This window comes from Diprion similis, chromosome 13 (assembly GCF_021155765.1).
Source record: "Diprion similis isolate iyDipSimi1 chromosome 13, iyDipSimi1.1, whole genome shotgun sequence".
Lineage (NCBI taxonomy): Eukaryota > Metazoa > Arthropoda > Insecta > Hymenoptera > Diprionidae > Diprion > Diprion similis.
Window position 1 is genome coordinate 11,177,527 of NC_060117.1, and position 17,578 is coordinate 11,195,104.

The 17,578-nt window shown below is 39.7% G+C and overlaps 1 protein-coding gene across 1 annotated transcript in view; it reads left to right on the forward strand.

Annotated features, from left to right (window-relative positions):
- Positions 1 to 17,578, forward strand: part of LOC124413872 (dynein axonemal heavy chain 2) — a 468,252-nt gene that overhangs the window by 199,908 nt on the left and 250,766 nt on the right. Inside the window, exon 22 of the mRNA XM_046894658.1 lies at positions 11,485 to 11,705. Within this exon, the coding sequence (XP_046750614.1) occupies positions 11,485 to 11,705 (221 nt within the window). The remainder of the gene's footprint in view (positions 1 to 11,484; positions 11,706 to 17,578) is intronic.

Consider the following 17,578-nt stretch of genomic DNA (forward strand, 5'->3'; position numbering starts at 1 on the left):
AGAAGTCTGCTGAATTCGGTTGTACGCATAACTTGTGGCACCCCAAAAACTTGAAGAAAATTACCTTTTTTCAATTTTTGCTAATATCTTTGTTCTTGTCGGTCTGCGGACTATTAAGTATGCTTATCAAGAAAAAAGCGGGAAATTTTCTATAAAAAAGGTGTAACAGATTTTATTGACAACACTGATAGTTTTCAAATGGATAGAATTTGAATCGAGGTTTTTGTGCCGTATATTTTTGTTTTGATATTTTTATAGACATTCGGGTAGAAATAATATTATATTTAAGTGTACAAAATTAACACCCCTGTTTTTGAGCTTCTTGTTCTAACATTATAAAGATATTAAAGGGTACCGTAAAAAATGAAGCATAACAGATTAGGTATAATCTAATATTTTCCTTCGTAAATATTGAAGAATGCATGACGAAAAAAAAAATTAAGGTTGTTTATGTAACTAATTGCTGACATCTAATTCTTTTTCAGTTATTGTCTCTTCTCTCTCGAACTATTCTTAATTTTCCCACGATCCCACGAGACTGGTGGGAAATTCCAAAATTGCTAGGAATAATCAATAGAATCGGTTTCTAAGTCAGGAGTTCAGATTTGTTGTATCAAATATTCGATTAAGGCAGAAATTTTCGGTAGCCACACAATGCGCCACAGCCTTTTGAACAATTACAAAAAATCATGTTTAAAACTGTGACGAAAATATGATTTTCTTCACCCTACGCGAATTCGCCAGGCTAAGTAAGCGAAGCCGAATAGGAGCACAAACGGGCCGATCCCTCGTTACAGCGGCGATCCACACTCGCCGGCATGAAGTACTGCTGCCTTTTACCTTTTTTATTGGGCGCCAGGTCGGGTGTGATTTTACTTACCTAGCCCCGAACCAAACTAAGATATTGTTGCCTCTGACTAGCAGCAATTGGTGGCCCGAGGGTCGTGCGTAAGGACCGAAGCGCCGGCTACCGAGCAGGGTTTTGCGGTAGTCTCAGGAGGGTGCGAGGAATGCAGTAAGGAAGCTTATAAACCTCGGCGCAGGTCATTATAAATGAGATGAAGAGTTATTTATTTCACCTTTAGTTGGTAACAATGAAATCCCACACTCGCGGGTTCTGATTTTGGTTTATAGCCCGGTGAGCTGTCACACTACACACGCACTCTTACACTTCACTGAGCGATACTTAACTCTCGATACGTCGATTACAAGAGGTGTTTACTGACTGACTGTCTCCCGGTCAGAGGTAGCACGTGGGCCAATCCCCCTCCCGGTCTCCCCGTCCGTGGGGGACGCGGACTCGACCCGCACTCATTTCTTTTAAACGTCTTCATGTTACAAAATACACTTAAGGGCATGAAGTTGCGTTGTTGTTATTGGCTTCAGCATGCCGTTTTTGAATACCTATCCCCAATCTTGCGGGTTCAGCTAATTTCCTAACTAATAATTCACGTGGTAGCATACACGATACAGGTGGTATTTAACTGCCTGAGCTGTTGGGGGTGATAAGCTCAAATTTACCTACTTGATTATGCCTGTAGCTTTCATGAAGTACAGATATCGGTTGCGTTCAAGACGGCCTGCTCAATTGGAACGCCATACACAGCTAGAAAGACTTGAATTCCATCCGAAGAAATTTATTCTCGAGAAGCATCACTCTGGTTGACAATTTCTGCTGCAGCACGTAGGTCTTGACGTTTTGCCAAGAGTTTCAGAACTGCAGTTTTCCCTTTCTGAAAAAGAGCAGACATTGTGTCATATCCTTTTGAAAGTATATTAACAGATACTGGTATGCAATGGGTTAGGTATAGGGAGAATAATAGCCAGGGTGATAAAGCTTGCTTCTAATTAGGTCTAAGACGGGTGTGTATTTATTATTGTGCTGTCCACATGGCGACTGACTCTCGACGACTAACTCGCTGATACAACTCCGAGGCTCTCGAGTGTCGAGGATGCTCCGCCAATTTACACATACTATCAAGGTGGTAGGGTGTGATGTATCCACTTTAAGGATGTTGGTAATTGTCTTAAAACATATCCCGTGAAAGCTTGTAGAAGTAGATGATCCCTGATGTCTTCGTGATCATAGAAACTTTGAAAAGAGTAGGGTTGTCGCTTGATTTTTCCCTTGCCCGGTTTGAGAAAAAAGATCTCCTCATCAATCGTAGTGCGAGCAACCAAACTTACCAACAGATCCACGTCTGCCCCAATAATAACCGTTCTATTCGCATGTGAAGATTCCAAACGTCGTTTTAATTATTGAAACGTCAGCATCATCTTGAACGTGTTTAACAACAAAATTATTAGCTTCGAACCTGACAGACAGCATCGAAATCAATCTGCGCTTTGTTGTTACTGCTTAAAAGGAATTTTACTTGGCTCACTGTGACACTCATGATCTTGTCGAAGTAGGTGTCAGCAGATAAAGCTTTTGCACCTAGACGATGTTGTTCCAAAGCTTTCACGCTGTTGGAGCTATTATTGTTTCCATAGAAAACTATAGCCGCGTTTGAACCGTAATACCTTTTTACGTATCCAATATACTTTGAACAAATCAAATCGAATTTTGCGTTTCGATGCCACAACACCCCATGTATCAAAAATTATCCATTGATGACGCATGTAACTTTTTTAATATCGAGTTCAGCTACTGATAGCTTGAAGACGTCAAACAAAGCAGACTTTTCCGATACGTAGGTGTCCTTCAATAAGCATTGACAGGGAGAACGGAGCTGATTCATATCGCAAATAAATACGGAGCGCTCCAGCCGATCTTTTCTTGACACTGATTCTCTGGAATAGTAATATTGGAACAACAGACACCGTCCGACCACGAACTTTGACGTGACTGTTGACTGTTAAATGCAAAAGTACTCTGTCCACGCGGGAGGATTTGATATCTTCAAAATTTGGACCGATCTTCTTCTCCATCAGAATGGAGCCGATTTTCTGAGCATTGTGGAAATTTATTTTCTTGTCACCACTTATCCCCGTTGCAATGGGCATAATTTGCTGGATATCAGGGAAAGGACAATGAGATTGAAACCAATGGAGTATCTTCTGTGCATCTTCACGGTCTCTGTTTACGCGAGAGTCTCTTGCATCAGCATGTTGTTCTCCGGTATCGAAAAAAAGTTAACAAAAGCTCTCCTCCACTTTGCTTGATAGTCAACCATGTGTGAAGCCTTATCTCAATTTTGAAGATTTAATGAGATACTGTTCAACTATCATGTCGCTCCCTGTTGTAGATCTTAAGTTGGCATCACTGGAGGACGCCGTGGTTAACGGGGATATCTCCCTGTATGTTTTTATGCATGTGTTGGTTGTGGTGGTTCGGAAGCATATCAAAATGTGTAATGTGTTTCTTTTCTAAATATTAAACATTATATCGTATAATGCTGTCTTCTCAATATACCTGAAAGCACCCTAACAACAAAAGCTAAAACATGGCGCAGCCGAGAAGACCTAAAGGTGACCTAAATAAAAATTTCGGAAAGGTAGTGAATTGAGAAGACCGCGTGTGGAGACAGGGAACACATCGACTAGTGGCAAAGAAACATAAATTATCAGTGTCAAAAATATAATACTTAAAAAAAAAAAAAAAAAAACAGCACTAATCTAGTCGATGTACCAAATCGGAAATTTCGTAACGGGAAGAATTTTGTGAGAACCTGAACCTAGACGCATCCTAACCTCAAACATGGCAGGAATACATCTAGTGAAAAACTCCCTGATAGTATAGACTTAGAAAGTCCCACAGCATACAAAGATTGGCATATCTTTGAAGGTGATTTTGATAATTATTTAATCGCCACCGGTCAAGATGAGAAACCGGACAAAGTGAAAATAGCACTCCTCAAAAATATGCTTGGTTCACAAGGTCGAGCCCTGCTAGACACGTTCGCTATGAGTGCAGAGGACAAAGAAAACTATGCCAAAGTCAAAGAGGCATATACGAAATATGTAAACCCCAAGATTGACCCCATTTACGAGCAGTTCGTGTTTCACCAAAGATATCAGCAGGAAGGAGAGACGTTCGACCATTTCCTAACGGACTGCAGACGACTAGTCAAATCCTGTGGCTACGACAAGGCAGAGCCCCAGGAGGACAACATGCTGATCTTTAGAGTCATCCAAGGAATTCGAGACAAAGGCGTACAAGAGTCTTTGCTGCGAATGGAAGATAGAACACTCAACAAAGTAGCAGCTCACTGTCGATCAGTTGAGTTGAGTCGACATCAAGTGCAACAAATTAATACAACAAACCCTCAAGATCATAATAGTGTCAGCGTTGATTATGTTCACAAAAAGGGCAAAAGAAAACCTAAGTCTAAAGGTAACAGTGGCGTTTCACACAGTAATGAAAGTGAGTCGACCAAAATAGAAAGTTCTAAGAAAAGTGGTGAGTTTAACTGTAAGAGATGCCAAACTAGCCATAAAGCCCGTGAATGTCCTGCATATGGAAAAAAATGTGCCAAATGTGGTAATTTCAACCACTTTGCAGTTGCGTGTAGGGTTAGGAAAGTAAGAGAGGTAAAAGTTACAAATGAAGAAGACTCGTCAGAAGAATCACTGTTCTGTGACAGCGTCAAAATAAATTCTGTAAAGTCAGGTGAACAACATAATGAGTGGCGAGAAACTGTCTTAACAGAGAACCAAACAGTTAATATTAAGCTAGACCCAGGGTCTGAAGTAAACATAATTCCTCTAAAGTTATTCAAGAAAGTAGACCAGCAGTTTAAGGTTAATCCTACCTCACTGAAAATTGAAGTTTGGGGTGGAACTGTAATTCCAGCTGTCGGTACAGTAGATTTGATGTGCACAATAAAAAATGAGTGTCAATATGTGCAATTTATAGTTATAGATGCAGATAGCACCCCTCTACTTGGCCTCAAATCGCGTGTTGATTTTAATCTTGTCAAAAGAGTACACTGCGTAGAAAACATATCTGACAAGCAAAAGGTAATCAATGCTAACAAAGAAGTATTCAATGGAGTAGGTTGTTTGCCACATAAATGTACAATAACTACTAGAGAAGATATAATACCTACATGTAAGCCTCCAAGGCGAATCCCTAGTGCCATAAAATCGGCACTACAACTGGAGTTAGATAGACTTGAAAGAAAAGGTATAATACAAAAGCTAAAAACAATAGATGCAAAGTCATGGGTGAGTAATCTTGTAATTGTAGAAAAACCTTCAGGAAAGCTTAGATTATGTCTAGATCCTACTGAACTAAATAAAGCAATTCTAAGAGAGTATCATGAAATACCCTCCTTAGAACAGCTATCAGAGAAACTAGCTGGAAAACAATTTTATTCAGTGTTCGATCTCAAAGAAGGTTTTCACCAGGTTCCGCTCGACGATGTGTCCTCAAGTAAATGCAGCTTCTCTACACCGTATGGATGTTATAAATACTTACGCATGCCATATGGCATCTCAAATGCTCCAGAAGTTTTTCAAAAAATAATGGAAGTCTGTTTTGGAGATATTCCTAATGTAGTCATTTTTTTTGATGATGTTTTATGTACCGGAAGTAGCGAAGCAGAGCATGATAAGTGTGTAAAGCTTTTCTTAGAGAGAGCTAAAGCTGTAGGCGCTAAGTTTAACAAAGATAAGTTACAATATAAAGTAAGTGAAGTGAAGTATGTCGGACAAATTTTCTGTCAAGGGGGCATTATGGCAGATCCTGAGAGGGTTAAAGCTCTAGTCAGCCTTCCGGCACCAACATCTCTTAAAGAACTCCAAAGAGTACTAGGAATGTTCAATTATGTACGCTCCTATATCCCAAATATGTCAACTGTAACTGCACCTCTATGTGAATTGTTAAAATCCAATATTGACTGGCAATGGCTTCCAGCACATGAAGTCGCTTTTTCTCAACTTAAATCCCTTGTGTCAAATGCTCCTGTATTGACTAATTATAATCATAAAAAAAAAAATTAGTATTACAATGTGACGCTTCTCAAAGTGGTTTGGGCTGCACTCTGTTTCAACAAGGCCCACATGGCCTTCAACCTGTTCACATAGCATCCAGATCACTGACAAGTAGCGAACGTAATTACTCACAGATAGAAAAAGAGCTCTTGGCTGTACATTTTGGAGTGACCAAATGTCATTACTACATCTATGGAAAAACAGTAACAGTCCAAACAGACCACAAACCTTTAGTCAGTGTTATGAATAAATCAGTTCATCAAATTGGCTCAGCCCGCTTACAAAGACTGAGACTAAAATTGTTAAAGTATCAACTAAACGTGACTTATTTACCTGGAAAGTTAATGCATTTTGCAGATCATTTGTCACGCTCATATATACTAGATGAAGTCAAAGATGATTCACAAATGAGTGAAATTGTTCACTCAGTCAGCAAACACATACCTATGACTCCAAAACGACTATTACAATTCCAAATGGAAACTGATGAAGATGTTGTTTTGTCCCAAATAATTCAGTATTGTAAAACTAATTGGCCTGAGTACAAAGAGCTACCCAATGATTGAATGCCTTATCATAAAACTAAGGATGACCTATGTTTTGAAAATGGACTTCTGTATCTCTGTGATAAAATAGTTGTACCCGTCTCCTTAAGATTATATGTCCTAAAATTGTTACATGAAGGTCACTGGGGAGAAACAAAAACTAAAGCTAAAGGTCGGCAATTGTTCTATTGGCCTTCCATGTCCAACGATATTGTACAGCATATTCGTAGCTGCAAAGTATGTGAAAAGTTTCGTCCTGCAAATTATAAACAGCCTCTGTATCCGCATTCAATACCTAAACTACCCTATGAAAAAGTAGGAACAGATATCTTTGACCATGCAGGCCATAATTATCTTGTTATTATTGACAAATACTCTAAGTGGATTGATATATCTCTTTTAAAGTCTAAGACTGCCTCATCTGTGATAAATGCAATGGAAAGTGTGTTTAGCACTCATGGGAATCCTAAAGTAGTTATAGCTGATAACATGCCATTTGGATCACTAGAATGTCGACAGTATTTTGCAAACAAAGAAATAATTCTTAAAACCAGTAGCCCCCATCACTCTCGCAGTAATGGTTTAGCTGAAATAGGAGTAAAAATAAGTAATCTAATTCTCAAAAAGAGTCAAGAGACCAATACAGATTTTAGAGTTCTCTTACTAGAATATAGAAATACTCCCCTTCCAGGCCTAGATTGGTCCCCAGATCAACTGCTGTGTAATAGACAACTACGTTCAAAAATACCTGTCACTTACAATGTCCTAAAACCTAAAGTTATAAATCCCAAAATGGTAGTCCGAGCACTAACATCTCAGGCACAGCGAATGAAACAAAACTACGACACTAGTGCTCGAAGGAGGGAGGTGAATTTCGATAAGGGGGATAAAGTAGTTCTGAAAACCAAACATAGCGATAACTGGGAATCAGGAGTTGCAGTGGGAAAACACCCTAGTCCACGTTCCTACTGGATAAAGAATAGTCTAGGAAATATTATTAGACGCAATGTTATACATGTCAAGAAATCCAACGTATCCTATACTCCTAACACCTCAGATGCTAATCCAGCAATTGATATGTTCTACCCAAATAATGTAGTTCCAGAACTTATTGAAGAAATCCATCCCAATAATGTAGTCATCCCAGACATAAACCAAATCGAAATTCCCAGAAATGATCACAATGTGGAACCCATACCAAATATACCGATACAACAAACTAACAATGTAACCAGGAGTGGACGTGCAATCAAACCCCGACAACGACTTAATTTGTGATTATGTATAAATAAAATAAAAAATACCGTTCAAGTTTGTGACTCGAAACGCCTTTCGAAAAAGGGAAAGGTGTTGTAGATCTTAAGTTGGCATCACTGGAGGACGCCGTGGTTAACGGGGATATCTCCCTGTATGTTTTTATGCATGTGTTGGTTGTGGTGGTTCGGAAGCATATCAAAATGTGTAATGTGTTTCTTTTCTAAATATTAAACATTATATCGTATAATGCTGTCTTCTCAATATACCTGAAAGCACCCTAACAACAAAAGCTAAAACACTCCCTGTTCCGCAGAAATATTTTCATTTACTTCTAAGTTAATGAACTTCTTAAAAGATTCATTTTCCATGGATATCTCTAGTTTTCGCATATCTTGAATATACAAATGTGTCAATTTTGCTCATCGAAAATGCCCCGCGGCATGAAAGTATGAAGGCATTGTTTTAATAGCAGTCAAATGCGCGTTCGAACAGCCCACTTTTTCAGCTCTAATGAATCCTTTGCAATTGTGACCATCTCAACATACTGGACCCACAGTTTCGCAGTTGTTTTTTTTTTTTTTCAAATTCAGACATTTTTCAAAAAAATGGTGAAACTTTTTTTCAACTTGCCAAGTGCATTTGAACTTTCAATCTTATTAAATGATGGCGATGGATCATCTAAATTCTGAAGGCAAATATTTACTAACGCACTCTGATCGTCATCAAACGTAATCTCATTGAATGTAATTCGAGACAATGCCACTTGGAACAATGTATGAGCTCTAATTGCTCTGGCGTATTCATGATCCTGCAACTTTTTATCCACGGACTTTGGTGCGTAAACCGTACTGATTGCTCCCTTTAGACCACTTCCTACCATTATGTATTCGATTGACGCGATAAAAGACACCAGCAAATGAAAGCCTCCAAGCCTGATGACTATCTTTGAAAGCTGGGTATCACCATTAGATGCTGCAACAATTTCTCGTGCTTTCAAATACAGGGGTTGATCGAATGTGCCAACGCACTTCATATGGCAGTGTTTTTATCCATGGTTGAGAACGCTCTTCAAAGATGTATGTACAGTGTAGTCATCATTTGTGGGTGCGTTAATAAACGGCAAGAAAAATAGACGTGACTTGAAACATGCCTCGTTTTTCGTTAAATACTCCATGAAGCCGCTCCAACCTGGTATTTATGGTAGATCTTTCCACTGTTCGTACATCCATGATATACCTGTATTTCGCAGCAGTGAATTCGTCGTTACCTCATCACAATCAAGTTTTTTCACTGTAATTTTCTTTAAACCTGGCACATCACTATTTGCATAAATCTGCATCGAAACTACGGCAACCGTTGTCATCTCTGCAGTAGTATGCGTCGCTCATAAATTGAAAAGTTCTTGACTATCATGGATGGTATCATGTGGAGTAACGATTCGAATGGAATGTATTCCTAACGTCAAGCGTAGACACATTGTGGTCTGCATTGTCACAAATATGTTGAATGACAAAGCTGTCTGCTGGAGGAAAAATTAAAGGTTCAGGATGAAATACACTCAAAGATTCGTATGGAAATTTCTCTTTGCAAGATGCATGCAAACCCAAGCACAATAAAATTTCGACTAGTCCTTTTGACGTGAATCGCCTATGCAAATAAGCAGACAGTCCAATCTGTGAAGGGGAAAGAAATTATCATGAAAGAACTGCAGACGCTTGACGTGGGTAGAATGGCTAGTGGTGGTGCACTTTATTTGTAGTGGGTCTGATTTTCCTTTTTCATTTTTAATAATGATCTTCTCTGTGAAAAACGAAGAGATTTTGGAACAGAACTATTTACATCGTCAAACATACGCGTGCTTGGAGAATAATGATTCGTAATGACAATTTTGTCCCCATACCGTTCGCAAGGCTTCGTTTTCATAGTTTTATCATCTGGTTTAAAATCTACGGGGACTTCTTTCGATTCAGTGAAGGTAAATTGGCAATCATTATTATTTTTTATCGGAGCAAAAATGTTTTTCATTGCTGCGATAATTTGACCATCCACGTGGCACCCTGTTTTTTCCGGTGCCTGGTGAATCAAAATGGATGAAGCAATTGCTGTTATAATTTGCTTTGGCTGCAATCAAATGTATCTCGAAGATAACCGTTTCCTTAAAAGCGTGGGTTGATCATCTTTTCTTTTTTTGGTGATTAGCATTATGGTGTTACATCCTTGCCTGTAACCACGGTGGCACCCTCTCTGTGTCCTACCTCCACCAATAAAAAAGCCTTACGAGCTCTTACCATAGTTCTTGAATCAATACACAGTTACAGTAGTAACGTGCAATACTCTTATATCGCCAGTTCTTATATGCTAGATTAATCATTATTTCATCAGCCAAACTCACACATATATGGTACATCCAATCTAAATCACGCAGACATCAAAATAATCTTGCAACGTTCCTCTCAGGTCGTAACGATGGTTTCTTTGAAGCCGATTGTTGCAACGTGCTTAATCGTTTTGCGAAGCTTCTCACGATTTTTCTTTTCTTCTGCCTCAATAACCTCGTTACCGCAAAAAATACGAAGTTTTTCGAAGTCGAATCATGGTGCAAATGATCGCAACTTACTCTTTGGAGGGCTACATCCCGATGAACCAGCAGCATTCTCGATGGCGCGTTTCCTTTTGAAAGCGTTAATAGTGGGCTGGCGAGTATAATCTTGACGGCAGGTCACGTACACTTGTGTAGAATGCACATCATTAAACAGTGCTATTTTTCTATGATTTCTCTTACCACTTGAGGCCTTTAACATATCAATTCCCCACTCAACTGTTACAGATTCGTTATTTGCGAGAGATATCACAAATACCGCACTATTGTTCCAATATGAGTAATTGCCTCAAAAACGCGACATAATATACGCCCAATGTGGCGTAGCAATGATTTGGGACTGTGTGTCGAGACATCTCAAAGCAGAAACAGGCATATTACGTTTAAACCCGACCTAATCTATGCCCTGACGTCAGAGAAGAGGTGCCGCTGCTATGGCGCTGCCACACAGAACGCAGGACGCAGTGCCGCGGCAACTAGGAAACTCAATCTGATGTTTCACACCTTTTTTTGGTGGATATTACTAGTTCTATCAATAAACTCCATTACATTTTTTTCTAGATGATTTCCCGCTTTTTTTTCATAAGTATACCTTATAGCCTTAAGACCGATGGAAACGAAGATATTCGCGAAAAAATGTAATTTCCTTCGCCGTTCTTGGGCTGTCGCAAGCTATGCGCACAGCCGAATTTCGGGGATTCTCCATCTGATTTGGAGAGCTGAAAGGTAATTCTATACCAATTTTTAGCTTAGTTGGACTTTTTCCGAAGTGAAATCCTAGAGTTGCTTGACTATTTATCAAATAGGTACTCACATTTAGTGAGTGCGACAATGATGATAATTCATACTTTAATCACATATATCGATATTGTATTGCGTCGTACATCAGGGTAAAGAACAACAACCGGTTTTGAGGAAAAATAATCGTGTCAGTCGATTATTCGAGTTTGAAAAATAATCGATTGTACTCGACTAATCGGGAAAAATGCTCGATTGTACTCGACTAATCGGGAAAAATGCTCGATTGTTTTTCACCATTCTTGGCACAAAAATAGTATTGTGGAAATTTTCTCAATAACTGTTGAAGTGCAGTGATTTTTATTCTCCTTATTAATATAATTTAAACGATGTGTCTGCCTATTGTAGGTACGATCGACAAAAGCAAACTCGAAAATACATTCGAAAGATGCAATTATTGGCTGCAATGGGACCACCCGGAGGTGGTCGTAATTCTATCACAAATCGGTTACTCACTAAGTTCAATGTGATTAATATGACATTTCCGGCAGAAAAGCAGATAATTCGCATTTATGGCACAATGCTGAATCAGCAACTACATGAATTCCACAATGAGGTCAAATCACTGGGTAAGGGTGAAATGCTAAATAAAATTTGTCGCTGTGCTATATATTGTAATGTCGCATTTTTCATACCCGTCACAAACAACTCCCCAAACCCTGCGAAGAGCCCGAAATGAGAGACTTCGCGATTATAACTCTCGATTGTAGAAGACAGCGCTAGGACGAGGGTCACGCATTCGAAACTCAAAGCCAGGATACTTTACAGGCTAAAGAATAAGATATTTTAGGACTTTCGTTCTCATGTTTATGCGACACCAAGTGGAGGATCGACAGCGAAAGTGGGTATATGAAGGTTCTGAGCCAAATCTGCTTCACTAGATGAGTGTGTTCTGGGCGTGTACCACATGCAGCAAGTGTGTTATTGACAGAGGGATCGAAGAATGCATATAAACATTCAAATATTTAATGTGGAGGTGTTTGATCATTATACATTCACTGTCAGATCGAGGAATCTTTTATAGACAGTAAGCGTTAGCATGGGTTCCCAGCTGTAAGTCGTTGTTCCACCTAACCGGCCACGCCGTTGATCGACGAAGGCTACGATCTTGCCGCTACAAGATGGCAGTTTATATGGTGGGCACGATAGTGGAGCAAGATGGTGGACTATATGGCAAAGGCATATGATGGTAATTGACAGAAGGATATACAATTTGAAAATAAAGGTTGGATACGGTTCATACATTCTCTTAAATTTAAACACCATCTTATCTTGGAAAAACTCAAACAAAGACAGCAGATGAACACGATGCTGTCATTACCATTAAGTAATTCAGGAATGTGAATGACTCATAAGCTTTCTCTGAAATTGTTTTCCCAAACAATATTTTGGTCTGGAAAAAGCGCTACGATTGAGGAGGCATATAATTTGACGGGGATAAGACGCATCAACACTAAATGCTGTTCGTATATTCTACTACCGCTCCATGACCAATTCAAAATCTTTCTACCACCACTTCCTACTACGGTGTGAAAAAGTTTCAGATTATATTCCGATACATTATCGCGCAAATTATTTAATTTCGCAAACTTTTCCGCATTATGCAAAGTTTAGGGAAATTTGATACCTGTGCAGTTCCACGCTTAAATCTACCGACGATAATAAGTGCCTTTTCGGCATTGATTTTCACCGGGTGGAGGGCTGCAGCGATGGTCCAGAGAAGGCATCTTTCGTCATCGTTTTGCACATTGAACACCGCCTTCTTTCGTTGAATATGGTTAGGTAGCCCGATGAATGTTGACGGCCCTACTGCAAGAGGCTGGTATGGGTTGATGTTTACAACGACATTCAGGGCCCCATCATGCTCCAGCCTGACTCTTGCTGTTCGAAATCTTCCACTTTCGCCAGCAGATGACTCCTTGCGCGCGTAAACCAGCGGTCTATATCGCTTGAGGAGAGGATTGTTACGTTGGACGTATTGAAGCTTTCAACTTTCGTAAAGTTTTTATTCAACTTGGCGTTTTAAAATGTGTACCCCGGTATGATCATTGGCTTTACATTCCCATTCTCTCGCTGCACCAGCCATAATCTCCGGATGATTACCTGCCGTGCATCGTCCAAGAAAGCATCTGATTTCTTATGACACAGATTGGTGACAATGCCGGTCGGTATCTGGTTAGCAAAAGTACTATCGGTATCGTCCTACTGTACACACACAGGACTACCGATATCACTGGCTGTTACCACAGCGTGCTGCTGAATCTTTGGGACTCAGAATTTTTGAATCTGTTGTTTTACACCCACACTCGTCTTCGGACGATGGGAAATATCACCCAAATATTGGATATTTCCAATGCCAACGCCGATTCAATGGTTGGAAATTATGTCATCCTTTTGTCCTGGAGGCAGTTCGCTCCTCAAGTAGTGGGCCCTCTCCATAAGCCTCATGATGTTCGAGTATGCTTCGACGGCCATCACTTCGACATGGATGATGATGATGATGATGTTGACAACTTTTGATTTGCATGTGTCGTGTTAGACTGATGAGTCTGCATTGGTTGCGCTGACCTTAAATTCAGATCGACTGAGAAAATTTGGGGATGGTGGGAGTGCTTTACGTTCTGCAACACCTTTCAGGAAAAAAAAATACCATAGAACACGTCCCAGCGTGCACACTCCCACCCCTCTATCGATTTCTTGGACTATATTGTTAAAGTTGCTAATTTGAAATCTGCCGCTGACGCTGAGATGATGCAAACCTGTTGTAAAGCGTGTTTGAATTTGACGTCTGATGAAGCAAAAATCAAATTCTATGATTTCCCGCTGAAGGATCTATGTTTGTGACGCTGAGAAAAAGGCCAAGGATGCTAACGAAGCGAAGCCTGATGAAGGTAGGATCAATGATTATGACACTTAGCAAAAGGCCACTGGTGCTCTACGTGCTGCAGTATCTTTCAAGAAAAAAGTTGGCAATGAACACACCTGAGCCTGCACACTTTGATCAATCTCTTAGACGCATTTTTTGTGGTTACTGGTATGAAACTGTTCGCCTCCGCCGAATTTTTTGGGTGAATTTTAATCTAGGATGTAAATTATTAAAAGCTGACATAAGGTCTGTGATTTCATCTTTGTGAACACATGTGATAATGTCGTCAACATATCTTTTGACAGGGGTATCGCCTTATCACATCCGAAATTCAGAAAAAAAAACCTGAAATTAATCAGAGACACACTCGCTCAGAATGGATACCCAATACACCTGATATTGGACATCCAATCTAAGCGAGTGAATAAATTCTATAATAGCATCAATTGGAATGTTCAGGATAGTAATAACAATAACATCAAAGGTTCGATTTCCTTTGTAGATGGCTTATCGCAGGATATAAGACGTACCCTTGCCAAACATCAAATTGACGTGGTTTTCAAAGTCTCTCACACTACTAATAATATTTTTAGCAAGTTGAAATCCAAAACATCAACTTTAGATCAAATCAATACCGTATATAAAATAGATTGTTCAAACTGTTCCAAATGTTACATTGGGCAGACTTCTCGAGATTTAGAGAAAAGACTTAGCAACCACAAGTACGACATGAAATCGCATGATCCTGAAAAGTCTGCTCTAGTTTTCCATACACTCACACAAGGCCATAGCTTTAACTTTGATGAAGTGAAAATCATCGATAAAGAGGATAATTGGTACAAACGTCTCATAAAAGAGATGATTCACATCTCAAATAATGATACAGTCAACAAACGCACTGATATTCAGAATCTTAGCCATTTATACTCAAGTATTCTATGAGCGTCACTTCATCGAAATTTAAAATTCTCGCGCCACATACGTAAATCAATCACGGATCCATAATCAATACCACCATGGTCATACACAGAATAGCGAGTCAGCCATATTGATTCCAGCAACTCAAATTCACTTCCTTAGTAACCGCTGCAGCAGGCAGACTTAGGCATGAAGGACAGTCACAAAAATGTAAGCCGTTCATAAACATTTTTATTTTTTGTTTTTTTTTCTTTGGTTTCTTGTCCTTTCTCGTATTCTCTGTACATAATTTAATATTAACCACACTTACAAATCGAATATATACTGTGAATAATCTTACTTAATTAGTACAATAGATAGTGTCACACACATGTCATTGAAGGAGTCTCCTTCTTTTTGTTTTCTAAATAAATAGCCTGAAGAAGACAGGCAGGGACCCTGTTGAAACGTCGATAAATAAAAAAATAGAGTCTTCGATTCATTAACTGACCTTCCCCGACGAAATGGAAACATATTAAATCTAACACCTTCTCTAGATTAAAATATGCTCGGGAAAAACAATTTGATGGAAACTTTAAAAGTCATCAATATCCCTGACCTACTCAATTGCAATGGCAGCATCGTGTTCATTAGCTGTCTCAAGCTGATATTTCTTGAGATGAAATGACAACTACATTCGAGAGAATGTGTTCGTAGAATACCACCGTTATTTTAAACGAAACATCCTCACGATTATCACCATTGTGCCTTTACCATCCTGTCCAACATCTCACGGTGCTATCTTGTCCGCTATCTTATCTGTCATCTTGAAGCGGAATAATCAAGCCCTGTATCGATCAACGGTGTGGCTAGTAAAGCGGAACAACGAATCACCACTAGAGTCAAAAGTTCGCCTATTTGACAGCGAATATGTAATTATCAGTCATCTCCACGTTAAATATTCAACTATTGGCATGCATTATTTCAGCCCGCCATTAGTAACAGACCGGCTGCCATGCGGGACACGCTTGGAGCCCGCTGTCGTGGTGAAGCAGGTTTGGCTTAGAATAGCCCTAATATATCGACGCATGAATCAAGCGAAATTGTTTAGCGATAATACGCGGGAAATTTGGAGGAATGATGACGAGAGTACCGCTATCATCGTGAGCGGGACCATCTCCGAGGCTGCAGAGGTGGCGCCTACGTAAAGCTCTGCTGAGAGGGAAACTGAGGCGGACGAGATTCCCGTTGGTGGCGAGCGAGCCGTAGCCACCGTGTATACAGGGTGACCCAGTACCCGGGGACCACCGGCGACTGACGGATTCTTTGCAAAGAAATAAGATTAAAATTACTCCTTGTAAATGTGTGTACTAGACACAGGCTAGGAGGCCTAGGTAGACGGGTCACCGAAGCAGTCGGTCCACAGACGTGATAACGAGCACGACCATATACATAAGCTTGGCCAAGCAATACGTCTGTAACAATATCCAGTGCTGTTAATATTTATTAATTGATTTACAAAAATATCCACACATTTCGACGACCCTGCTGGGCTATAAATTTATATTTATATATATATATATGTCAGATACTCGATAAATTGTAAGAGAATTACACAAATTAATTATAGTGACACCGAAAACACAACTTTATTCAATCTTTAGAATAACAAATCTATTTTAAAAACAGTAACCAAGCCAAACAACAAAACAACAACAATCAAACTAAAACAAGCCATCGCAATATTACATAACCGGCGACCAAAATACAATAACCGAACAACATGGTAATGGTGATGTGACACGGCCATACTACTAGCACGCGTCTCGAGTGCCAAGTTTTCATCCTTCTAATTCATTTCTGAAACAATGAAACAGACATCGAACAAACCATCATTAGTTCTCGTTCGGCTTCCTGACCATACAAGTCTGGCATCTTAGCTCAGCTGAATCCCATGATATCTCTACATCATGTGTGCAACCATGTGCATCGTTTTATCTATTTCATGACATTTCTCAAATTCCAAGGCACCAATAGCTCTGCAGGCATGCCTTATGCATCCATACACGTTCTAACTATTGCCTTTATCTAAAATAGCTCTGCAGTCATGCCTTACGCATCCGTACATGTTCTAACTATTGCCTTCATCTACAATAGCTCTGCAGGCATGCCTTATGCATCCGTACATGTTCTAACTATTGTTTCTATTCACAATAGCTCTGCAGGCATGCCTTTATGCATTCATACATGTTCTAACTATTGTGACTTGCCGAATCATTCTCAAGTTTCATTTAGGCTTTGTGTTCGAGGATTCGGGTTGATCAAGTCCAGCGAGCCTCGAAAGCCAAAGTCGCACTCTCGAATTGAAACAACGATAACCAACAGAGTCTCATGCTCTCTTCGGATTTCTATAAATAAATCCGGCTGAACCAATTAACAGACTTCCATACTGTTGTGTAATGCTACTAGGTAAATAAGTGCACGCCGATTATTTATTCAATAACAATGATAATTATAGTTTATTGGTGATTCAGTTGTAATACAAATATACTTTACGGGCTTTGCCCGGAGCGCGAGATAGGCCGACCTTACCCAGCCGTCGCTCAATTAGCACTAGCCTGTGTCGCGTAGACGCTACGCGTTTGGTACGCTCGCACACGCACACACTCATACGCTAAC